The following is a 26715-nucleotide window of genomic DNA, read 5'->3' as shown; positions in this document are numbered from 1 at the left end:
CTTGTTATTTGTAAATGGGATTTTAAGTCACATGATATCTAAAAAATAAAACAACATGTAAAGCAGCAAATAAAGGAGGACAATTAAATGTGATCTATCATAAAGAAGTGAGCAAACCACTTGTTATGAGGCAGTGTCTCTAGCAGTGATGAGGCACTGAACAAAATCCAGTATAATATCAAAGAAATGCATGTTTTAGAGGTTCATAGTTTTGTATAAAACAGATATATTTGCTAAAATATTATTAGAGAAAATAGAAAATGAGATTAAAGAAAACCAAGCAAATAAATGTTCAGTGTCCTGTCATGTTAGTTTTATTTAAGTTTATTTTAAAATTTTAAAATTTTAATTAGAAAAATGACAGAATTTATTACATTAATGTATTATGTATATACCTCTTGGTATAGCTAAAAAGCGAGCTTCTGTTTTTTGTCAGATTAGTTTATAAGTATCCATAATTTCCAAAATATCTCTTTGCATCTGTCGCTGTTCATAAAGAGAACTGCTTTCTCTCCTGCCCCTGTCATGCTCCTTCACATTACAAAATTCTCTTTCCTTTATTCCTCATTCTCTCCTCAGCCTCTGGCCCTGACCTGGAAAAGGTCCTCACAGCTCTTTGGCTTGCAGACCAAAGGAGCTAAAGAGAGCTGTCACTTGTCTCTGTCTAGTCAGCACTCCTTTTGTATTTCTGTATGATTGATGGAGAAGAACCCTAAGCCTGGTTAATCAGCACACAAGGGAGCCAGCAGAAAATGATAGAGGCTGATAAGTTCCTTGAAGTCACTTTGATATTGAAATCCCTTGAAAATTTTATATTGGTTAAATTTTATCAGGCCTTGTCCATTCAAAGTAATTTACTTGAAAATGGTCTATGCAGAGCAATTGCAGTAGTACAGACTGTTGCAGCATACTAATATTTGGAAGTCATGAGACCACATTTTGTACCTGTCCAAGAAAACAAAGTTGCACCAAGGTAGCATTTGCCAATATGCTGAATACAGTTTGCTTCCAACATAGTTTTTAAGCTCTCCCATATCCAAGTTTTATGCTGGGCAAAGCAAAGCACTAAATCCATTTGCAGTTTCATTTTTGAAGATAGCTGATAAGTTTACGTTATCAATGTTTAATCAGTTTTTTGTTTGTTTGTGCTGTGGTTTAACCCCAGCCAGCAACCAACTAAACAGCAACAAACCCACCAGATGGGATTCCCAGCCTGTTGACACAGGCGTCTGGTCTAGGTCATCAGTCTGCTTTTGCTTGCATCCTTTTTTCCCCACTGTACTGCTTCCAAGACTAGGCATCAGGGTGATGTTCACCAGGCACTGTGTGTCACCTGTTAAGCATCAGCTTCTGATTCCTAACTAGGTATTTTTGTTCATAAAAGCCACACCACTACAGAGCCTTACATTCCTCTTCGGAAAAATCTTGTATCATTCTGTTTGTATATACGGTACCCCTTATGGGTTGCATTGTTTCCTTCCAGGCTCAGCCGTTCTCCATGCTCTTGAAATGCTGAGTTACTCTACAGGAGGAGATGCTGAAAGAACTATTTAATCTTGTGTATTTTTTCCTTACTTTCCTTCCTTACTGTGCTTACTGTAATTACCCAGGTCACAGATACTTTGTACATCAGAAATATATATAAATATTGAAAGAGTTCAATATGAAAACAACACCTAGCAATCATGAAGAAGAATGTCATACCCTTAATAAGCTGACTTCCTGCTTATTATTCTCAGTACTATACAATTTTTTTGTGATGATTGTTCTCCCTTGACAATTTTGCGAAGGGAATTTTGCAGACAAAGCTTTTCTATTTTTGTTCTCAGAAAGCAGCTTAGTGTTTCATTGTGTCAAAAAAGGCATGTATTTATTCCATTACAGGAGTACACGATAGATGTGTTCTTCCGTCAGCGATGGAAGGATGAGAGATTAAAGTTTAAAGGCCCAATGAATATTCTTCGACTGAACAACCTAATGGCCAGCAAAATCTGGACTCCAGATACATTTTTCCACAATGGGAAGAAGTCAGTGGCTCATAACATGACAATGCCAAACAAACTTCTACGAATCCAGGACGATGGGACACTCTTGTACACCATGAGGTATGTCTGTTCATATCTACTCAAGCTATTTCTTGATGGGATTTTTCCATTGAACAATTAAATCAGGTTTCAGGAGAGCCCTCCTTTGTTTTGTTTTTTGTCTAAGCAGAAAGAAAGCTAGAAAAATGTATGTTTTGTTTCCAGTTCTGTTAAAAGTCTTTTGGCTGATAATGAGTTAGATCAGTTTTCCTATGTGTGCCTCAATTTTTGTAATGCATTGAAGATACTGAACAGATTCATAAAGTTAAGTGAGACCTTCAGGTAGAGTTTACCAAGTCTGTTTTAGAATGATTAAGATAATGTAGGAGTTGACCTATTACTGCAGCCATTGTACTGAATATATGAGCCCCTAAGCAAAATTTTTATTAAGATCGGGGGAATAAAAAAAACAGACCAAGAATGAAGAGATAATAATGTCTCAAATTCTTTCCAGCAAGAGCTAAAGGGAAAATATATCTTACTATGTAATTACTGTTTCTTTATATATAATTAAAATATTTAACTTTAAATTTTAATTTTTTCATCTTGTGCATCATTTGTAGCTAAGATAAAAATTTCAGCTGGTAAAATGTATTAAATTTGCTTAGAAAATAGAATGTAGAATATGAAAAATTATAAAAAATCATGTATACACAGATATTATTAGCATTTTTAAAGGACTGATTTCTTCTTTGGTAACTCTTTTGGCCATAATGTTTGTTACCTATGTGAATTTTTTTGAATATTTTACCCAAGTTTCCAGAAGCCCTTGACTTAGTTTTTTTCTTTTTCTTGGAGAATACCTAATAAATTGAAGTTGTCGTGAATGTTGACTTAAAATCCCCAGCCAAAGTCAGACAGAAAATATGAGCTTCAAAGTTAACGTGTACTCTGGTACTTTCTCCATGCAGCCATGCCAGCATCCCTGAAACCCAATTTTACTACACAGCTCTGAAACCCTTACACTATTGAGAGTTGTTGAGTAGGCTGCTGATGATATTGGATGATGTAGTGCTTGGAGAGATTCAGAAAAGTTGGCTTGAAGTAAATTCAAGCCCCCTATGTTGTATTTTTGCTTTGGCTCAAATAATTATTTGAGAATAGTCTGTCTAAGCAGACTGAAATTCTCTTTCTCCAGAGAGTATAAGAATCATATACTATAAATTACAGGAAATACTGTTTGAAACCATTATGAAGAATAAGCTGAGTCAAGTTAATTATAATTGACTAAGCATTTTTGTTACTTGTGAGTATGTTGGTTCTCAGGGTATGAGATTAATGTGTACACTGATCTGTTTTGCCTAGATTTTAAACAGCTGTTTTTATCATGTCTACATAAAATGATTGTGTGATTTACATCAGAGGGTCATGCAGTTCTTTCCTTTGCCTTCAGCCTGTTTGCTGATTCTTATCTCCTGGTGCCCCTTGAATTCAGATAAACATTCCTGGGGAGTGGAGGAGTAGAAATATGAAATATTTTTTAGTGGAAGGCTGGGAGAATATGGCAGAGAATACAATGACTAGGAGCCACTGGGAATACAGAAGGATTTAACTGATGTTTGGGGCTGGATGAAGAGGAAGAAAAGGCATACAGAAAAAAAATCTCTACCCAGAGAAGACTTAAAGGATAGGAAGGAGAAACATAGGATTTTTTCTTGGCTTTTTTAAAAAATTAAAAATAATGGGGAAGTCCATGAAATGCTTTCTTCAAATTGTTTTAAATTATTTTTTATTGTAGTAACCCTCGTACATGATACTGGGACATTTCACAAAATAGGCAAAAGTAGATGCTTTGTTAACATACTGTCACACTTTACATAAAGAGTAATCACTAGTAACATGGAGAATGAGCAGCAGCAATCTTTTGAAAGAAAAAAAATATTTTTTTCTCTCTATTTTCCATTCAAACTGTGAAAAAAATTGAATTCAAAAGACTGGAGTAGGGTTCTTTGGCAAGTTAATTGTATTTTAGATGCTCCTTTAAGAGCTGTAGGAGCACACAAGTACCACAGAATATTATGAGAAAAAAATTATTTTTCTTAACAGCCTGGCAGTACTTAATTTGTATTTTTCTTTAAACGACCTTTGTTCGTAATTTTGAGGTCAGCTTTTACAGGTTCTTGATATGATAAGTAAATGCCTTTCAAAGGAACACATAAATTGGAAGAGGTAAAAGTAGATTTAAATTCTTGTTAGTTTAATATAAAATTTCAATTTAGTCTACTAAATTGGCATGAACTCTGTTCATTTCTGTGGAACTGATTTTCTTGTCCTGCTAAATGACTTTAATGCATAGAGATCTTTTGCCTTTTAGGCTTACAGTCCAAGCTGAATGTCCAATGCACTTGGAGGACTTCCCTATGGATGCTCACTCGTGCCCACTGAAATTTGGCAGCTGTAAGTATATAATGGGAAGTAGAGCCTTTGATTAGTGAATATCTAACATTTCTCAGCATAATTTTGTTTCAGTAAATTGTTACATGAGAAATGTAAACCACAAGATGGGACTTAAAAAAACACTGTAACCTGACACATCAAAATCTCTTTTCTCTGTTCAAGTATTGGGTCTTCTAGTGCACTTTAAAGATTTCATTACTCCAGTTAACAACAAACAGCCTGCACCTGATCAACACTGCACTGGTCTACTTTCATTGCAGTGTGCAAATCACACTGACCAACACAGAACTGGATACACTGTAGGCTGTGTAGCATTAACAAAGAGCAGATAGAGGAATTAAATGAGTGGGTTTTTAAAATTTATCACCAAAACTTAGTTTCTCTTTATTGTTAATGATATTTTTAATGTTCTTATTCAGTGAAGGCAATAATGAATGGCTTCATGTGATAAAAAATTTCATTCTTACTGCATCTCCATGTTACAAAGAGGTGGAATTTGACCTAACTGGTATTATTTTTAACAGCAGCATTATTTCACTTTCTTAGATTACAGCCATTCTTCTTCTTCATTTTATATATTTTGGATGTTTTACACTAAAAGCTTTTTTTTTTTTTTCCTTTGGCTGCAGCCTACATTCTCTGCTGGGCCCGGGAAAGGAAATTGGGATTTTTGAGGAAACAAGTTAAAGCCCTATAAATTCTGGCTGACTTTACAATAATTGTAGCAACTACAGAATACAAAACAGGGGATATGCTGCCACTGAGGACCTCATTAACCACATGATGCTTGTCATAGCACTGTGCTGTGACAAGCACACTGTCTCCATCGTGCTCCAATATCCCTTTTCCTTGGAGTTTATAGCAAATTAAACAAAGCCTGTGCTTCTGATGATGTTTTCAGATTTGTAGGAAATCTTAGCTATGGAGATAAAAGATCATTAGAATGAATACTATTTACATCATAGAGCCTTCCCTTGCCCCCTCAATATTATATTTGTAGTACATAATGCAGCCTAAGTAACTAACACCAGAGATGTGAGCTGAAATCAGCTACTGACTAATAATATTGACATATATGTACCCAGCAAGGCATGTTGGATTTATAAGGTGTTGCAGGGAAAAAAAAGACTCCTGTGTAGCCTCAAAGCAATTTGAAAACTGGTGTAATAATGGAACTGATACTCAGGCCAAAAAACTACTTTCTTTTGGAGCAATTTTACATTGGAAATCCTTATTACTAGGTGTATTAGACTCTGTGTGAATCACTCCTTTTTTGTCTTTTTTTTTGGTCCTGATTGTTTGTTTTTCTTACCAGCTTGCTCTTTTTTTCTCTGCCTATGATTTTCTAATAATCAGAGGAATTCTAAATGTGAGCAATGTGATTTTAAAAAGTGTATTTCATTTCCCTCAAAGTCACCCGTGCCTGTTGGCACATGCTCAGGTGGCACTTACTTCTGTTCATTTTGAATGGCTTCACACACATTTTATTTCTTTACCTAGGACTCAATTCTAGACAACTGTCCATTTTTCAGCTTTTATTCTGGGATAGAATCTGAATGATGAGTAGTGGTGAAAATAAGCAGGAATCCTGAGGATTTTGGTTTAACTAAGGCAAGTTTGCCAGTGGTATATATTTGTCACAGCTCTTCATATGCTGCTAATCTTGCGTTGCTAGGAGGATCATGAGCATGTATGAATGTCTCTTTTTGAACATAAGAGAAAAGCCACATAGAGTGTATGGGAGAGGCTGTAGCTTAATAGATTGCTTTTCTTTATTCTTTTCAAAAAGTCTAGCTGAAAGTGAAGAGAATGGAGAGAAATTAGCAATTTGCCATACTGCTGGTTTGCATTAAAGCAGAGATATTTTTGTGTAAAGCTGGAAGGATACATGGGAAGTGCTAAAAATCTCTACTTGCTACCCACCTGCTAGATTTTGTTAGTCATGCAATTTATGGCTAGTTGCATGAAAAAGCTACTTTCTGAGCCTCTAGAGATTTCTCAAGTGAAAATGTTTGTAGACCAACAGTAATGATGCTTTACTTTTTAATTGCACTGCAATTATGGTGTAGGATTTAAAATGTACTTGTCTCAGTCAATCAAAATGAACACCCAACTTATTGGGTTTTCATTTTTCAAATTGTTTTACCCTTTTTCTTTCATATTCCATTTGTTAATAGCATATTAGACTGTAAAAACTTTCAGGACATACTCTTTTTTTTTTTTTTCCCTACTTACTGGAGAGGGATTAGTGCTGTTTAAAATACAGTGTTGATTTGCTTTCATACCAGTTTATTTTGAGAAGAGACCAGGCTAAATGTATGTTTTATCATGAATGTACTGAGAGAGCAGCCTGTTTAATGTTGGCATGTCCCCTAAAATAATGGACACTGGTGACATTTAGGAGGGTTGGCAGAACAAGGTACCAAGGTGTTTTCACTGCTGGCTTGCCATATTCAAGTCTGGATTTCAACTAATAATAAAATTCTTGTGATACATCCCCGAAGTTGAGCATGGAGACAATGGAAGGTCAGAACTATACAGGAATGATTTTTTAAAAAAATTTGTGTGTCCTAAATCTTGCAAATTGTTCTTCTTTTCATCTGTGTTATCACAAATTATAGGATAAATATAATATCTAATCTCTGACAAGTCTTTTAACAGTGTAGAAGAAATGTTGTTTGTAGTTAAATAGAAAGAAATTGTGTTTAATAAGATCACAAGTGAGTGCCCTGTTCCCATGCTGCAATAGGCACTTACTTTACAGTAAAGCTATTTTAAATGACCAAAGATATTTTTACCACACAATTTTAAATTCTTTGGGGTGAGTTTTATTTGAAAAATAAGTAGCTCTTGTAATTCTGTGAGTTTTGATGGATGCTGTTTAATTTAAATTGTTGATGAAATATTTTACCTTGTTTCCCACAGATGCATACACAACTTCAGAAGTGACATACATTTGGACTTACAATGCTTCAGATTCGGTGCAAGTGGCACCAGATGGCTCAAGACTGAATCAGTATGATCTTTTAGGCCAAACAATTGGAAAAGAGACAGTTAAGTCAAGTACAGGTTAGTAAAAAAAAATTTAAAATATTTTGGAGAAAAAGGCAGTTACTGGCTGTGAAAACTATATTCCAGGTGGTGTTACAGGCTTCTGAAAAAGAATGTTGCAAAATGGGATCTATTAGGCATGTACTGTGCAAGTAACACAAAACAGCACTTCACCGATTCTTTCTAATTATAATTAGCTGGTGATAGCAGAGGTGAAATTGCCCTCAGTAACTGTTTGTAAAAATGCTAGATCTCTGGAGCTCTGGAGCTTCATGTTTAATCCTAACATTTGTAACCCAGGGTTGGGATATTTGTTAAATTTCATGGATTTCATTTTTTCATGGATTCATTTCATAGATTTTTTCTATTAAAGCAGAGAGGTTTCCGCTATGTTTCCCTTCCATCATGGTTTTGACATGAAACTCTGGACTATTCTACTAGACTCTAGACTGTTTTCCTGCATGTGCCAGGCCAGGACCTCCATGACTTCTTTCGAAGCGTGATTAAATTCTCAGAGAGCTGTTGTGTGAATGCAGAGAGTTCCTTATAAGCAGAAGACTTCAAGGCTGAAGTACTTCTCAGTGCATACAAAAGTTCCTGGAAGTTCCTTGACACTCATCTTTCATGGAACACAGTGGGAATAAGAAATAGCTGTACTCAAAATCTTTCTTACATTCTACAGGATGAATTCTATTACAAAATACCTTTGGTACAATATAACCCTAGAACATTTGTTTCACATAAATATAGCAAATGTTCTAGGACTGAGGAAATAGATTTTCTTAAGATGATAACCTTTTTTTTTTTTGTTTGTTTGTGGCACGTAGGTGAATATACAGTAATGACGGCTCATTTTCACTTGAAGAGAAAAATTGGTTATTTTGTCATTCAGACTTACCTCCCCTGTATCATGACTGTCATTCTGTCTCAAGTGTCATTCTGGCTGAACAGAGAATCTGTACCTGCCAGGACAGTCTTTGGTGAGTATACTGAGTAGCAGTAGCTCTGTTTGCAGTAGCTGAAGATGCTAGAAAGTACTTCTGAATCAAAGGGCTTTTTCATTCAAGTTAAAGTGTTTGTAGAATGTGATATGATTTCTAGTCCAAACAGCTTTCAACTGCAGCTTACACATCTCCTGAGAATCCCAAAGGTCTTGGAAATTAGTACATACAAGCAAACTGTCCTCATATCCTTGAGTCTTAAGAGGAAAAAAAAAATCACAGAATAGAAAAAGATATTAATGTTTGTATTTAAAAAGTAAATTTAGTAAACTTAGATTATTTTCTGAAATATCCTGCTTACCTTGGTATTATCCAAGTATTATGGTACTTGGTAGATAAGCAAATTTCTAAATTTATTTTTAAATTAGGCAAATTAAATTTGAATTTGTTGAATTATTTGTGTTAAAATTTCAAGCTGAAGTTCTTTTAAAGAAACCCTATTCTGGGGGTTTGGGCAACACTTTTTTGCTAATTCAAATTGGAGATTACTGTGAGGCAGGATCAGCAGAGCAATAAGATGGTGTTTCTCAAAGTAACGTCTTTCCTATTTGCAAAGCAAAGTTCATTTAGTTTGTTTGCTTTTAAAGAAAAAGAGATTAGCAAAATAAAATTATTTTCTGTGTGAAATCACCCATCAAAAATGCTGCATAAAATGGTATGCTTAGTCATCAGTGAGCACCGTGTACTCTTCAAAAAATAGGCCAAACTCAAATGCATATTAAATATGATGCACAACAAAGCATTTACTGTCTCTCCTGGTAGAAAACATGCCACACAAAGCACTGTGAAAATTGCAGGTTTGAATATGAGCCTTACAGAAGTCAGATGAAGTGGTTCAGTGGTTTCAGTGGGACCAGAATTCTACCATGGTTTTCCAGGCAGCTATCAGGCAGATTCTTTGTATTTCTTCAAAATCTTCTGTGAATTTATCTATTTTGATTATGAAAATGTACACTCCTGTTTTCCAGCCTCGCAAGTACACTGTCAAATCCTTCTATATCTCCATCTTTGCCCTTTTCTGTATCCACTCCAATACATATAAGACAGTGTCACTGGTCTCTCCAAAAAAAAGTCTCACATCTGCTTTTCCTAAAATGCTCTTTCTGTTACTATGTCACTGTTAACAAGGCACTCCATGCATAAGAAGACCCTGGGATAATTTTCCTGAAATGTGTCCCTTCCTGCACACCTGTTCTATATTATTGATTTATTTTCTGTTTAATTTATATTTTTTTTAAGAAATAAGTAGTATCTGCATGGCAGGCTGCTGCTTAGCTCTCCTGGGGTTTAGTGTAACATGGATAATGAAGTGTCCTGCTTCAGGGCTGATTCAGTCTTGAGGGAAGTGCACAGGAGGGCCACAGGAACAGAATCACACCACTCAGCGACACCAAACCTGAAATCTCTTTACTAAAAACAATGAGTTTATTGCAGACATGGCAGTTTTACGCTAGTATTTTATTCCTTCCACACAGACATGCACCCTGTATGCCAGTAAGGGCTCTGTCCCCTCCAGGCACCCTTAACCCAGGGAAACAAGACACATCCAGGCTCTGCCTTTTGGAGAAACCTCAGCCCTAGCATGCAGCATTTGCTCCTCAGGCATAGCCTTTTTCATTGGTTTGGGTTGGATTTTCCCCGAGGAGCTATTTCATAACATTCTTTGGCATCCTAGATGAGATTGAGCCAATGGGCTCCCTAAATGCAGAGCCCCAAGTGGATCTCCCAGGCTTTCTCCATTCCTACTGGCAGCAGTTGTCACTGGGATTTCTGATACCCCCTGGTCTCTTGCCTGAGTGAGTTACAAAAATGTGCAGTTAGTCAGAGTTTCATAACAAAGTTCCTCTGTAGCTCTTTAGTAGTTTTTGAGCGTACGGAAATATTCTTGTCAGTTGGAGCTGGGCTGGTACACTCAAGGTTTCATCTGGGTGATACTTTGGAGTAGGCCCCATCCAGTGACAAGAGAAGCTCATGCTGCAGTCACATTAATGAAATGAGCTACATTCAGCAGAGAATATAAAAAGTTTAGGGGGTATTCCTTTAGATTTTATTGATCACACTTAATTTTCAGTTTTTATATGGAGTATAAAAACTTGTTAGATACCCATTTTTGCATTTTATATCAAATATATCAATTTTAAAATATAATTAAACAGAAATTATGAGTCTGAAAAAGTGTTTTTGAAAATCAATGACAAATTTATTTCAATGACCTTCTTGAGAGCTAAGGACCTACTACAGGAATACTGTTCCTTTCAATGAAACATAGCTTCAAGTTATTCAAAGCACCTCCTAGCATGTATTATTTCATGGGTGAAAGAAGTTACTTTTCTTCTCCCTTTTTATTCTCTTTCAATGTAGTTTCAAGTTCTAGGCCAACATTAGGGGTTGGTATAATGAGGCTTATTTTATAGCTGAGCTCTTTAATCCCCTTTCTTTATGGCATCTATTTAATATTGCTATATTGCTTCAACTTTGCTTTAAATTATTGGAAGAAGAAAGTTTCGTCATCGTTGATTAAATAAGTCTTGAATGTGTTTTCTCTAGGAGATAAATCTGATTGCATTCCTAATGAAAGAGAATAGGACTGGTTCATAATGCCTTCATTTAGTGCAAGATTACAATCTGTTTCATTTACTAATGTGTTTATTGTCATGCATTTAGTGTCAACAATATTAGCAAAACTAATCTTGTGCAGCTTATTGGATTCTTGCTTTGTTTTAATGGGTCATAGCACTTAGAAGCATCACATGTGTTTGAATAGCAGCATTAGATGCAGGTGACAAATCAGAAATTAGTTTTCTTAGTTCTACAGTTATCTATCCTTTAATTCACATGGAGTATCAATGAGAATGATAAAATAAATGTAGTTAGGTATATAATCTTTGTTAACTGAAGCAAGAAAGAACAAAAATTAGTCTTATTGTTTATTATATTTAAATTCACTTAGCTATGTTCTTTTGTCAGTTCACTGTGATAATTTTATTGTTGCTCTGAGTTCCTGTGTCTGTTTTTACTTGTTCTTGATGTGGGTTCTTTCCATGGGGTGCAGTCCTTCAGGAGCAGAGTGCTCCAGCATGGGTCCCCTGTGGAGCCACAGGTCCTGCTGGAAGCCTGCTCCAGCACAGATTTCCATGGTGTCAGAGCCTCCTCCAGGCATTCAGCTGTTCTTTTGGGGGGCCTCCGTGGGCTGGAGGTCGATCTCTGCTCCCCCGTGGACCTCTCTGTGGGCTGCAGGGGCATGGCTGCTTCCCCATGGCTTTTACCGCAGGCTGAAGGGGGATCTCATCTCTGGTGCCAGAGCACCTCCTCCCTCTCCCTCTCCACTGACCTGGGTGTCTGCAGAGGTGTTTCTGTCTCATGTTCTCACTTGTCTTCTCTGCCTGCACTTGTGTCTGCTCAATATAATTTTTTCTCCATCTTAAATATGTCATCCTAGAGGCACTGGCAGTGTTGCCCTTGGGCTTGGCCTTGGCCAGCAGTTGTGGGTCCCTCTTGGAGCTGGCTGGCTTTGGATCTCTCAGGCATGGGGGAAGATCCTGGCAGCTTCTCACAGAAGCCACCACTGCAGGCCCTGCTACCAAAACCTTGCCATGCAAACCCAAAGCAGCTTTTTAATTGTGACACTACAGAAAGAGGAACCCAAGAAAAGTTCTTGGAGAACTTTGAAGATTTGTTCTCTGGTTATTTTTACATGGGAATTGAATAATAAAGACACGTCCTTTTGAGCAATTTTATAAATACAAAGTACATTTTCCCATTTCATTGAAAAAAAATCTCAAGTGTCTTTATTTTTCTCTCCTTCCACATGCTGCAGATTATCTTTTGTGCATTTAGAGATATCCCACCACTCACACATTTCTGTTTATAATTTCTTAATTGGGAATTTCTGCTTAATGTAGATATAATTATATAGTGATAGGCAGTGGGTAGTGGAAAACTAGCCCTGAGTAAGAGACTGAGCTGGTTACAAACAAACCAGTATGTCTCCTCAACTTAGTTGTGTGTGAAGTCACTAGTTCATATTCCAGGGGTGGCATAATTGCATGCAGCTTTTCCTGGAGTTGGGGTAAATAGCATTTGCCATTTGGCTTTGGGAATAAACTTGTCTGTTGCTCAATGGGAAATTGTGTTCCATTGCTCAGTATTGATACAGTGAAGCAGCATGGTACCAGCTTCAACATATGGATACATAGCTTACCCAAATGATTGAATTCAACTTTTCTAGATTTTGTTATAGTTCTTGTCTCCCAAGCTATTTAAAAAGGCTGGTCGTTGTTGTTATTTTAGTGAAAAGGGTAGACAGAGTGATGAGCTATTTTCTGTAATCATTCTCTCAATGGTTGTTCAGATTTCCCTTCTGGTGTTTGAGCAAAAAAGTGCACTCCTTTTGTATTGCATTCCCTTCTAACACATATACATTGAGTAAATAAAAGCAAACAGCATCCTGTGTACTGAAATGTTATGGTGCAATGCTTTAATATCATGCTAGATACAGAATTTTTAAACTTTTGTTTACACTTCTATTTGGTCTTGGAGTGAGAAAATGAAGTGGTAATCTGTATCTCTGAAATGGTCAACAATCTTTCCTTTCTGCTGTTATTTGTATTTATGAATCTCTTTGGGTTTTGGACACCAGGTTGGATATCTAATTACCAAAACACATTTGCAATTGCTGTTAAAAAAATAGAATAAGGAAATTAATTTCCTAAATTTAAAAAAAAAGTGATTTATCAATCCTTTTGTGATATGTTCTTCAACCATTATGTGTAACTAATAAATGTGGGCATAAAGTAGTTATATTGACAGATTTTAACTTTATTGTATATGTGTTAACTCCTCCAATTTCCACTCTCTGTTTCTAGTTAGACATTTCTAGCTTTTCAGATTGCCTCTTCCACTGTTATAAGCAAAACAGAGCTGCTACTTTCCAGAGATATAAGTTTAGTGCCAGTGAAAAGTGTTGAATTTGCAGCTCTGGAGATGGATTTTCTCTCTCCAGTAAGCAAATGCTGTTTCAAAAGCAGCACCATTAAAAAAAAAAAAAAATCCCAGGCAATCGAATAGCTCCAGTCTTGGCTGTAATAGATAAACCTGTAGTGACAGAAGATATTTAGCTTTGTAGGCATGCACTGCTGAGAACAAACCTTGTAAGGATGTTTACTGTTAAGTAAAAATGCTTGGTCTTCTTTGGAGAAAAATGTGGTTGGATGGTTTATTTTTTTCGATCTTTTTCAAAGCGAAACTGATGACTGCTCATGGTCCTTACAAAATAATACGTGACTGTTTCTTCTGGCATCAGTTCACTTGCCACATCTGCTGGGTGCTGGGCTATAGAAGAGAGTTCTTGCCCTGTATGTAAACTGGTTTTTCTGCATCATAGTGAGATGTCATGCAGTCTTTACATAGCCTTTTAAATGTTTTTTGACCACTTCATTGTAGGGGCTACAATCTACTTGCTAATTTTATACCAATTTTAGTTCACTAGTGTTATGAATTAGATGAGCAATGATGAAAAGTTTTGTTCTGATCAGTGTATGGGTTTTGTGAGGTTTTAAGTTAAACCTTTAGGAAATAAATGAGTTTTGTTTTTTCAAGTTGACTGTGTTCTTCCACATTAATAACTTTTCAGTCCTCTCAGGTTTAGCCGTGGCAAGGAGGCAGGTTATTTCCATTCAGTCCTTTTTCATAAAGAAGACTTGATAAAACTGATTTTTCAAATTAACTATAATGTGCAAAATCATCTGTCTTTTCTCTGAAGAATAATAGCAATTTGAAAGGACTAGAGAATCCTAAACTGACATATATTAAGATGAAATTTTCTGTCCAATTTTTTTCCCATTCAATTCAGGTTAAATGACTGTGGTAGCTTGAACATCACTGAATTTATAGAGTGAAGGAATAAAATGAAAATATGTTGGCAATGGTCTGACAGTGTGCTGCTTGATTAGCATTTGGGTCACAAAGTGGTGTAACTTGCTGAACTTTTTAGAGAAATTGTCAAGTGGTAGCATGTGGTAACAAGATATAAATTCACAATGTTTTAACTGGGACTAGGAAAGGTCAGCAGTAAATCTTAAATCAGATTTCTGAAGAAGTCACTGTGGTTTCCAGAAGATTAATTTACTCTATAAAGTGGGATTTAAACTGAATAATACCTTAGCAACTGTATATATTTACATGTGGATAAGGTCACCTTATATCTGAGAAACACTTTACTGAATCTCTGTATAATTATAATGGTTTATCTGCAGCTCAGGACCAGTGTTAAAATTTACATGTGAAAATTTTAGATGTAAGATAGGCTCTCTTTTCCCTGAGGTGCTGAAATTAATTAAGCCATATGTTCTGTAAGCATTAGGAGAGACTAAGTTCTTTACTTAGAATTAATAATAAAAATATATTTTGTCTACAGATTTTCGTACTGTTCCGTGTGATAGCTGCTTCCTTTTCATTGTATAGAGTAGTAGATGCCAACAGTGTCATGGCTGATTCCAGGCCATCCACTTCTTTAATTTATGGAGGCTGAAAAACAGCAATTAGAGGTTTATGTTTGCTAAGGAGTCTCCTGTGTGACTCAGCAGGATGCTTCTGTGTGTTGTTTTCCCTGCTGCACAGACCTTTGAAGGCACTGAGGCTGAGTCCACTTAGCTTTGCTCTGCCACCCTTTGTGGCACCTTCAGAGATGGAGAATCTTTACTGGAGGGATGAAAATTGTGGAGTCTGAAGAGGTCTCAGTAGATGCAATTGCTGCCTCTCATCTCTTTCACACAGTGGTTAAAATTGCTTCTTCTCTTGTAGCAGAAGGAAAATCAGAGCTCTGTTGATCCTCCAGAACCCAGGTGACAGATTGCTGACAGCAGAAGGTCTGGCTTAGGGAGAGTCACTTTACTTTCTCTTGCGAAGCCTCCTACACCAGTTTTATGAGTGTGTATTTGTTGAAGCTGTGATGTGCTGTTACTAATATTTCTGCCATGGCATCTCCTTTGCTGTCATAGTGGAGTATAGGTTTGCTGATCTGTGCTGAGTACATCACTTTGTGGTGCCTTTAATTCTGCAGACCTGCTTAATGGTGTGCCACAAAGGGAATAGTTTGACTTGTCTACGTGTGATTCAGCCTGAGGTGGGAGAACTGATTTACTTAAGGAATGGAGACTGTATTTATGGCTATGGATTTCTGCTTGCTAAATCTGACTCAGACAAAAGTTCTCTTCCTTTCCTTCCATGTATCTTCTTCCTGATTCTTTTGGGAGGGATTTTTTTTTTTAAACTGGATCCTTATTATGTAAAAAGTACTGCAAAGTTCTTTTAGTAACTGCACAGTGAATGCACAGCCTTCCTGTATCACCAACTCCTGTTTTCTGACACATAATACAATTACAATAATCTGTCACTTCAAATCAGTGCTGTTCTAGAATACAATCCATGTTACCTGAATGAGAACTTACACTGTTTTTGTCTTTGAGTATGTCACTGAACGGTAAGTAAGACAGCAACTTTAAAGAAAAAAAATTCTCATTTAAAAAGTGTATTTGTTTGGTTATTTCAGTAAATATGGGTGCCAAACCTGCAGCCATTGCAGAGAAGTCAGCTAGCAAACATTAACCTATTAATCATTATTGCTCTAATGTTGCTAAATATTATGAATCTGTGAAGAAATTATTAATTTTGTTAGTTACAATAACCTATCCTGCCCTGACAAGTTAAGAAAAATTATTTTCTGTAAGTAAAATCATCAACTCATCTAAAAAGGAAAGTTTAGACAGGAAATTGAACTGAAATTGCTTCAAAGGAAAATCCAGATACAACATTTGATACAATTCTAGCAATGTTTGTCACCAACTTAGAAAAAAAAATTCCATTGTGTTTCAAAAGAATACCATGGTATTTTTTGGTTTATTTTTGCTAACATTCAAAATCCAAGTGAAACTGTTGATGTTCTATTTTTGTATCCCCCTGCAGGAGTAACAACTGTGTTGACAATGACAACACTGAGCATCAGTGCTCGAAATTCACTCCCCAAAGTAGCATATGCAACAGCTATGGATTGGTTTATTGCTGTTTGCTATGCATTTGTATTCTCTGCATTAATTGAATTTGCAACTGTAAATTATTTCACAAAACGAGGATGGGCCTGGGATGGAAAAAGTGTAGTGAACGATAAGGTAAGTCCTAAGGAAATTGTTCTATTTCCAGTCAATTACCTAAACCAGCTCTAATATATTGTTATGATATTTTGCTGTATAACAAAAAAAAAGCTTTACATCAAAAGAATGTACACGTATTTTCTGTCCTGAACAGGAATGTTTCTGCCCTTATGCTAACTCATTTGGTCTCATTAATCCAGATTTGGTTATCAAGAACATTATCTTTTGGGAACTGCCTGTCTTGTTTTTTGACTCCTCAGATACAACCGTTTATCTGGTTATTCATAAAATTTAATCCAGATTATATTGGCGGATCACTCTTTGTATTTTTTATTCAGTTGAGCTGGAAATAAAAAGAAGAAAACCCAGAAATATATAATGTATATTAATTTGGTAATCATTAATAATTACTCATGATATGTAAGGTTTAGAAAAGCAAATTAATATCTATATATGTAAGTACTATGAATAACAAAATCTAGAACTTCTGAACATTTCCAGTATTCTGAAATTTACTGCTAATGATAGCTAGACATTAATTTTAAAACCATTTTAGATAGCAGATGTACAAAATTCTTCACCTATGATGTGTTGATGCTTTGAGTACACAGAAACAGAGTCATGCCTTAATTTTCTGGTCTTTATAATGGTGTAGCTGTGATGGCATGAAGTTTTGACTGGATGGAATTTCTCATTTCATAAACAGAATGAGCTAGTGATTTTTGTATTTGCAGTTTAGAATTGTAGTAACACAGAACAATTATTAAAGCTGACTCATTTTGACTGACTTAATATATTTTATCCTTTTTTCATATTGTAGTCCTTGATTTTACCAATGAAAACAGATTTATTCTGAAAAATACACAGACTTCTGTGATCCTTCCTAAAATAGGATAGAATTTTATTTGCTTCCTAAATGATTCTAGTAAGTGTGGAGCAGGTTTCATTAACTGATTTCTCATCATTTTGAATGATAAAGAAGCATGCATAAAGATGCAATTCATAAAGAAGCAAAATGTTCAGTCAATAGTAAAGGAGAATTAGAAGAAATGTTCATTCTTCATAATTTCCTGTGACTTCTGGAAGGGCATGTGTTATCCATAACTTCAGGATCTGTTACCTCCTGCTAGAAGTAAATCAGGGCGAGTTTATCAGCATATCTTGAGTGAAGCTTTTCAGACTGGCACATTGCCCTGTGTGCCAGTTATTGCCAGTATTACAATAATGGTAGTAATATTGTAATTGTAATAATGTAGGGAGCCCTTATAAACTCTCTGATCATCCTTTGGTTATTCCTTTAAAGTACAAGTGTTGTCTCATGATCTTAGGAGTGGCAGCTCTTTAAAAGCTAGCCAGTATTCCTTCCCTAGAAGTGACAATAGCATCCACTACTTTTAAGATTTATATACCATCCATGTGTCCAGTTCTCTTCTTTCTTCAAACTAACTTAACAAAAAGATAAGCTTTTAACATAGTCATAGTTTCTCAGACAAAAGTATGGTTCAGCTTTATTATGCAGGTCTCATTAATGATAGTACAGATACCTTTTAAAACACACTAATTGTGTCTGAAAGGAAGGACTTAGAGATGAATTAAATTTGGTAATATAGATGAATTTGATTTGGCAATTTGCTCTTTTTAGATGAAAGTATCTGTACACCTAAAGCCAGGCTTACTTTCCACTAATTAAAATGCAATACTTTTCACTAATTAAAATGAAATATGTTTCCTCAGTGACAGTTGTCTGTGTTCACATTATATGGAAATTCTTCTCTAAGTGCTGTTGACAGGGAATTTGCCTCACAGGCAGGCAAGTGCAGGAAAAAGCTACATATTTGATCAATTATTTTTCACATGCCAGTTGATAAGGAACAATGCTGAATTCCCATCTGGTTACCAGATTCTCTTTTTATGTGACACCATCTCCTAAGACAAGATATTATAGGCACAACATCCAACCATGAAGATCTTAGCAAGATTTTTAGATGGCCCAGATAAATATCAAATTGGATGTAATTTAAAACCATAAATTGGAAATGGAATAGATGCCTCCCAGTGGAAGTAAAAAAACTGAAATGCACCCATATGAGAAATGTCACAAGAATTCCGTTACTTGTGTCACATCCATCAGATTGAAAATCAAAACAAACCAATACAACTGATGATTTCTTATATGATCCAGAAGTTAGCTATTTTTTCATCTGCTTAATTCTGTATTTTGTGGAAGAGACAGACTAAATCTAATATTTATTTGCTTGTGTCTAAATTGCATACATATATTTTTAATTACATTGTATTATTGTATTTTATATATAAATGATATATGTTATATTTATGTACATGTAAATAATATATATTGCTTCCTGAGAAACTGCCTTCCATTCTTTCTTGTAGGAATTCTTATTAGAAATTCCTTAGTCTGAGATAGCTGCAAAGCATTGGATTAATTTACAGCATTACAGTCTGATTGCAGAACTAGTCTGTGAACCTATGTATTGGTCTAAAACCCCAAGCCTGTATTCATTCCCTATACATCCCTGTGCCCATGTGTCCACATGGACTCTCCAGTGACGTGCCCTTGGCTGAACTTTCGCCCTTTGAAAGCATGCACAGTCCCATAACAACACAGAACTGGTAAAGTTGGAATTGACCTCTGGAGATCATTACATTTATCTCCCCTAGTGCAAGCAGGGTCAGCTAGGGATGGTTGCTCAGGGTCATTGTCCAGATATTTTTTTAATATCTTCAAAGATGAAGATTCCACAACCTCTCTAGGTAACCTCTGCCAGCGCTAGGTCAAGCTCATAGTAAAAATGGAAGGTTTTTTAATACTTAAGTGGAATATTCTGTATTTAATTTTGTGCTCATTGCTTCTTGTCCTTCAACTGTATTTCACTGGGGAAAGTCTAATCTTTATTCTCACATACTTGCATACATTGACAAGACTTCCCCGAGCCTTCTCTTTTCCAGGCTAAACAGCCCCAGCTCTCTTGGCCTTTTGTATTTCAGATGCTTCAGGCTTTAAATCATCTCTGTGGTCCTTGACTAGACTAGTTTCATTATCTCCATGTCTCTCTTGAGCTGGGAAGCACAGAGCTGGATCCAGCGCTCCAGATGTGGCTCACCAGAGCTGAGTCAAGGGGAATGATCACTTCCCTTGGCTGGCTGGCAGCGCTCTGTGATGCAGCCCAGGAGGCTGCTGGCCTTTGTTTCTGTGAGGGCTCACTGCTGGCTTGTGTTCAACTTGGTGGCCACCCAGACCCCCTGGGCTTTTTCTACAAAGCATCTTTCAAACCCATTAGCCTCAACCTGCACTGGTGCATTGCTTATTTCTCCCCAGGTCCAGGACTTAAATTGCCCTTTTCTGAGCTTCATTAAATTAATTCCATCCCACTATCCTTATCTTCTGCTGTTTTTTTATGTTCTTAGTCCTGTTTTCATCATTGTTATGCATTTTTTTAACCAATAATTTATGAAAAACAGAAATAGTTCTAGGGCTAAATCTCAGCTCAGTTCCAAAACTCTCAGTCTGGATTCCTTCTCTCACTTAATTGCAATCTCTTACTGACCTCTCTATATGTGTGTCTATGTATATATATGTGTAAACACATTTCTCCAGAGTCTCTAAAAAATGTAAACCCTTAACTGAAATTCATGTATTTATTAGTGGTGTGTTATGATATGCCCAAATGATAGTCATGCTAGTTTTATGTGAGAAAAGTTGCCTAATTTTAATTTTACTACCATGACAAGTAATCTTCACAGAAAACATTGTAAGGAATTTGCAATTCTGCTGTAAGGAGACAGATGCAAAGCCAGTACAGAAAGGGCAATGCTTCTCCAGTTGTGCTTACAGTCATAGTAACAGAGACTTCCTCACATAACTTCAGTAGGGCATTTGATGGTGCAAGAGCAATCTTATGTCACCTCAACCTTCTTTTTGGATAGACTGGAAATGTCTTTCTTTATATATGAATTTATTGGCATGGTATTTATTTTAGTATGCTCACTTGTTTCTTTTACTTTTGAAATTATGTTTTATTAAGTCTATTCTGGCAAATACACATGAAATATTTAACTTCCTGCTGTCTTTCAATAGAAAAAAGAAAAAGCATCTGTCATTAAGAAAAACAATGCCTATGCAGTGGCTGTTGCCAACTATGCTCCAAATATTACCAAGGACTCAGTGCTACCAACCATCTCCAAGAGTGCTACAACTGCAGAACCCAACAAGGCAAAACCAGAAGCGAAGCCACAAGAAGCAAAGAAGACATTCAACAGTGTTAGCAAAATTGACAGAATGTCTAGAATAGTGTTTCCAGTCTTATTTGGTACTTTTAATTTAGTGTACTGGGCTACATATTTAAACAGGGAGCCCGTCTTACTTGGCTTTGCACCATCAACCTAAAAGCTGACTTGCACTGAGGACTTCAAGCATCATTCTAATCAGATAGGTTGTTCGCTATGTACAGTCCGACTAATAACTGCTAATCTGTGAACCATTCTGTACAGTGTGTATATAAATGTCTTGTCTGTGTGTCTCCAAAGGAGGGACACAGCGTTAATTCATGGGTCTGTAAACAGATAGCACCCATGGCAAATACAGCCAGCTCTTTAAAAGTTAAACCCAGGGGACTTCTGTTAAACTAGGATTCAAATATACAGAATTATATTCTCTCCGTACAATGAGATGAAGATGTGATCCTACATAATTATTTAGGAGCAGTATTTTTTTAATTTAAAGTTAAAATATTTTTCTATAAAGTAACTAATTCTACTTTAGTGAAAGAAACTGTCATTTAAAAAAAGTGATTTTTTTAAAAAGGTGTAATTGTTTCATACAATAGCAGTACCCATGTACATAACAGAGTACGGAGGTCGTAGAGTTCTGCTCTTCAAAACATTCTGGATACAAGTTAGATTAAGGAGGTAGTAAACACTCTACTGTATGGCAAAATCCACAAGTTTCTTACTTCTGTCCTCTTTGAAGTTGTTAATAAATACATCTAATTGATTTCAGGGAAAAGGGTAAATCAAATTCAATATCAACCAACTTCTGCTAGTGAGATACTTATTTTTTCAGTGTTTATTTATTTGATATTACTAAGCTGGATTGTCTGGTTCAGCAAAGCTGGATTTTTTAAAATTATTATTTTTGATTTTGTTCTTAATTGAATTATTTTCAGGTTTCTAGAATCACGCAGAAATTTTTCAGGTTTAAGTTTATCAGTAATACAGTATAATTTTTTTCTTTGTTTAATGTTTTCCTAAATCCTGCCATTACAATATTTACCTGTATTTGTCCCAGGAAGCACTGTTTTCAAGGGAAACAAGAACCATGATTTAAGTTCAGGAATATGTCCATATAATAAAATTTACTGCTGCTTTTGTAAATTGCAACTTTACATTTCGCTGACATAACTTTACAACAACTTTGTATACTAGAAATGATTTTGCTAAGATTTGAATGTTATTTTTTTAATAAAAGGTCATGCATCATCAGTAGGCATCAACTGTATTTCATACACACAAATATAACAAAATTGGATCTGCCATTGGCAATTTTATAAGAACATTTAATACTATCAGTAAAATTGTTTTTCTTCTGAGCCTTTGCAAAGATTCTTTATGCCCCTAAAGGCCTGGTAAATCATAGAATAAATAATAACTGTGTACTGTATTTAGATTTTAGTATACTTGGCCAATCAAAAATATTTTGATTCACACATACATTAGCAGTTATTAGTTGACCTTTAAAAAAGAAACACCTTTATGATGATGTCTTCTAGTAGAGACATATGTAGTCGTATAGTGTCATTTATTGCAGTTTTGTACAGTAACTTGAGTATAGTGCATAAAATAGATATGTTCAGAGTTTAAAAAAAGTTGTACAAATATTTCTAAAATCAAATAAAAGAGTATCTTAAGACATGGAGGTGTGCTAAAAACAACAAAGAGAAACACTGCTTTCTTTTGCTGTTTTATTTTCTTGCTTTTTCTTTGCTTTTGATGTGATTCTGTTTTGTACTTTGTGTGACAGTATAGATGCCAAGGTCACAAATGCATATTATAAATAGAATTAATAGTTAAGACAGAGTTGACATCAGTAAAATAAAGACATTTAGTAGGTTATAAAAGAAGGGGAGAAGCATGGACAAGGTGTGTATCCCTTGAATTCCCTCTAATTAAACTGTCAGACTAAACCTTTCTCATCAACAGTAGCTTAAAAATGAGCACTTTACTCAGAACATTAAAAGAAAAATATCCTTATTTTCATATATATTTATATGTAAATGTAGATCTTCCATGTAACATGGAGATGTGTGCAATAGTGTGATTATGAACAAAAGGCTAGAAGGCAAGCAATAAAAAAAAGGGTTTTTTCATGGTATAAGCATACATTTTTAAAATGTTTCATTTGTAAATTAAAATTTTTCCCTTGAACATCCCGTTGTCCAAGTATGAATAAATATATAAATATGTACATATGTACAAATAATTGTAAATAATAGGACTGTAGAAAAATCCCTTCACTTTTAGCTCTGTTTTTGGCAAAGGGCTCTGACTGTATAGTTTAATGGAGGCCCCTCCTAAAATGCTCTTGAACTTGAATAGCTCGAATATGTTTTCTGTGGCTGCGGTCTCCTTCCTGTGACCTAGTGAGAGTTCTTACCTTCTGTTCTTATCTAGGGACTCTGATCTAGGGACTCTGCAAACCTCTCAAGACTGGGGTGTGAGAAACAGAGGGTTGTGTTTCACCCTTGGCTACATCCCAGGTACTCAAACCCTTCACAGTGTTGAAACTGTTGTGTATTTCTCCATGCACGACACTGTATAGTCAGAAGTCTCCCCATGCCAAATGTGAGTGTGCTCAGTCATGTTGAATTACCTGATAAGGAAGGCTCTTGCTCCCTTATCCAAGAATGGGACCTCCTCAAAGGCTTTTAATGGTAAAGTCTTCTCCAGCAAGACTTCTCTGGAAAATACCACCTGGGTAATTCAGGTGGAGTTTGCTGCATGCAAAAAGCCCATCTTCAGTTTGCACAAGAAGCCCAATGCTGTCTCATGCTAGTCAGCCCTGCTGCTACCACTTTCATTAGGTACAACTATTTTTTCATCCACTGACCCTTTTCTCTACACTTGCTTGAGTCAGTAGAAAAACCAGGTGTTTGTCACATGGTAAAGTTACATTTATTGCCCACTTATATAGCAAAGTAGGCATACTATATAAACTCAGTAAAAAAACCCCAAAACATTTTAAATATATACATGCAGTTATTGTGGGCATCGCAACACTTTTAAATGGGCACGCTCCAGAAAATTTAGTAAATTGGTAAACGTTAAAGCAATCTCCTTCTATGGGAAGAAGGGGTATGCTTTACTGTTTCACTGCTGAAACATTTACAGTGGCCCAGCTAAGTACACATAAGTTGCAAATTTTTAAGACTGCCAACTGGATAGGTGAATATAAATGTAAAGATTTAAGTGAATGGGAGCATTGTGCAAGGAATACGAGAATACAACAATTAGGCCTTACTTTCCTTTAGAAGGAATCTGTGTCATTTCATTTACCATAGAATCTGTGTCTGGGATTTTAAAGCTGATGTCACAAATCTATGTGCCAAATATGGAGAGGTTTCCTATAATTTGAGTAAATCTTGCAGATCTTAAATACTTAAAGTGGGGAGTATGAGTGAGAAAATGCAAGTCACTTCTCAAGGACTTGCACATGGAATCTGACAGTGAATTTTTTGGTTGGCATATTAATCTAACCTACTTCTCCTATTATTCTTGGGTCAGTGTATCATACTTTGTGATTTAATAAATTAATAAAATAAATACAAAGATAAAACACTGTGGTAAAGTTAGATTGGAGTTACAGTAATTCTAAATGAGGTTTATGAAGTAGGCTTCCACTATAGTACTGCGGCACATATTTCTGGATGCATGTGTCAGGTAATTTAACAGTAATTTATAAATCAGCATGAAAAGTAGAGATCAGCACAGTTTATCAGCCAGAGTTGTCTGCTGGAGACTTCATGACAGAAGAGTAGAAAATTCTCAATTATGCTGTGGCCAATTAAATTACCTCCACCTGTCGTATGTGAGCTAATTCAACTTGTAGCTGCTGCATTGTTGAGCATCTTATAAAAAAATATTATGGTAGGCATTCTGAGATATGAGCTTTAGTTTGGCAGACCACTCATACCACCGAACACTATTCTAAATTAAGGAGCCAATTTGCCCATATAGTCACAGGAAAGAGCATCTAGAGACTGAACAGGAGCCTTCCCTTCCCTTCCCTTCCCTTCCCTTCCCTTCCCTTCCCTTCCCTTCCCTTCCCTTCCCTTCCCTTCCCTTCCCTTCCCTTCCTTCCCTTCCCTTCCCTTCCCTTCCCTTCCCTTCCCTTCCCTTCCCTTCCCTTCCCTTCCCTTCCCTTCCCTTCCCTTCCCTTCCCTTCCCTTCCCTTCCCTTCCCTTCCCTTCCCTTCCCTTCCCTTCCCTTCCCTTCCCTTCCCTTCCCTTCCCTTCCCTTCCCTTCCCTTCCCTTCCCTTCCCTTCCCAGTGGTTACAGATAACATACAGGGTAATGAAACTTTTCAAAAGAGACCAAAAAAATGTCTGCATGAAATCAACCAGAAGCAGCAGGGAGGAGGTAGGGATGTATGGGGGAGGAAAGGAGAAAAGAGAGCACACAAATGGCTTTGTTACCATGGCACTGGAATGTGAGATAACTGAGGAGGAAGTCGCTGAGGGAGGTAATGTGTATTTTTGTTCTGAGCCTTCACTGCCACATGTGAGTTGTGGACAGTAACTTCTAGAGTACATAAAATGAAAATACTTGTATAATTCTACTGAACTTGAGGGACACGAGTTGTGCCTTTGAAAGCGAGAGGCCTCTAGTGACTGCTTTGTGAAAGCAACCATGCAATACTCTGTGTCTCCTGCTGATTGGAACATATTGGGTGCAAGGAGAAAAGAAGCTTCAGAAATTAGGTAGAATTTTGTTAATTCTACACTTTGTTTTCTTAAAAAGCATGGCTTTCACTTAAGCACAGAGAGTCAGCACTAATCCTCCATACCTCTCATTCCTTTTCTGAAGGCATAGTAGTGCATGGGTTTTGCCATGGCCTTCACAAAACAGATGAAGTCTATGCTGCTGAACATTACCACTCCTAACAAATTTGCATGAAAGATTATTTCAGTGTGGAAATGAAGCTATCATCATCTGTGCCCGATTATGTGCAGACACATAATGCTAAAATTTTTAAACCCATGCAATGAGTTTTAAAGTAGAGGAAGAAAACATTTTAAAATAAACCCAGTAAGTTAAATGGCTTCATTTAAAAAACGCATTTTGGCAATTGTAGAAATATCTAAACATACCTAAACAGACTCTCCGAATGTGGAATAATTTCATATCACATATAAAGTTTTTGTCTTACACAAATGCTAAAATAATTATGTGAATTTGTGTAAAAGTCAGATTGCCCTTCTGCCTTGAGTAAAATGAATGGTTCTTTATAAAACAGTGTTAGGATTCCTTCCATCTCATCCCAGCACCAGTGAACATCCTGCTAGAATGTTCTTAGTGCACAATATAAATTCTGGTTACATCCCTTTAATATCTCTTTTTTTTTTTTTTCATTTCAGTCAAAGAAGCCTCCACCTCATTTCTGTAGATGACCCAAACTTCCTAATCCAATTATTAATTACAGTCATCTGAGAATCAGTGAGGGACTTTAGGTCTTTAGCAGTAGAAGTAAAAGAATCAAAACTTTGTTACAATGCCTGGCATATGTTAATTGCATAAAATGTTTTCTTTCTCTCTTCTTGAAACCACTTAATTTTTTAGATTCAAATCTTTCTAGGTGAATCTCTTAACTCATGTTTTTGGGGTCTGTGATTATATCTTACTGGAAGAGGATAAATTTTGAGGGCTTGACATCTCTGATGGAGATCAGGGCAAAATTTGGACTGAAATTAAAATAAAACTAATCTACATCCTCGTCATATTTATCTCTATCAGTGAAGT

The 26715-nt window shown here is 36.1% G+C and overlaps 1 protein-coding gene across 2 annotated transcripts in view; it reads left to right on the top strand.

Annotated features, from left to right (window-relative positions):
- GABRA2 (gamma-aminobutyric acid type A receptor subunit alpha2) overlaps positions 1-22611 on the top strand; it is a 59765-nt gene extending 37154 nt beyond the window's left edge. For both annotated transcript variants that reach the window (XM_064710340.1, XM_064710339.1), the window contains exons 5-10: positions 1885-2105; positions 4399-4481; positions 7407-7550; positions 8360-8512; positions 16496-16698; positions 20780-22611. In XM_064710340.1, the coding sequence (XP_064566410.1) occupies positions 1885-2105; positions 4399-4481; positions 7407-7550; positions 8360-8512; positions 16496-16698; positions 20780-21088 (1113 nt within the window). In that variant the 3' untranslated portion in view covers positions 21089-22611. The remainder of the gene's footprint in view (positions 1-1884; positions 2106-4398; positions 4482-7406; positions 7551-8359; positions 8513-16495; positions 16699-20779) is intronic.
- Positions 22612-26715: the final 4104 nt, after the last annotated feature.

This window comes from Zonotrichia leucophrys, chromosome 4, assembly GCF_028769735.1.
Source record: "Zonotrichia leucophrys gambelii isolate GWCS_2022_RI chromosome 4, RI_Zleu_2.0, whole genome shotgun sequence".
Taxonomy (NCBI): domain Eukaryota; kingdom Metazoa; phylum Chordata; class Aves; order Passeriformes; family Passerellidae; genus Zonotrichia; species Zonotrichia leucophrys.
This window is presented reverse-complemented; position numbering and strand designations above follow the sequence as displayed.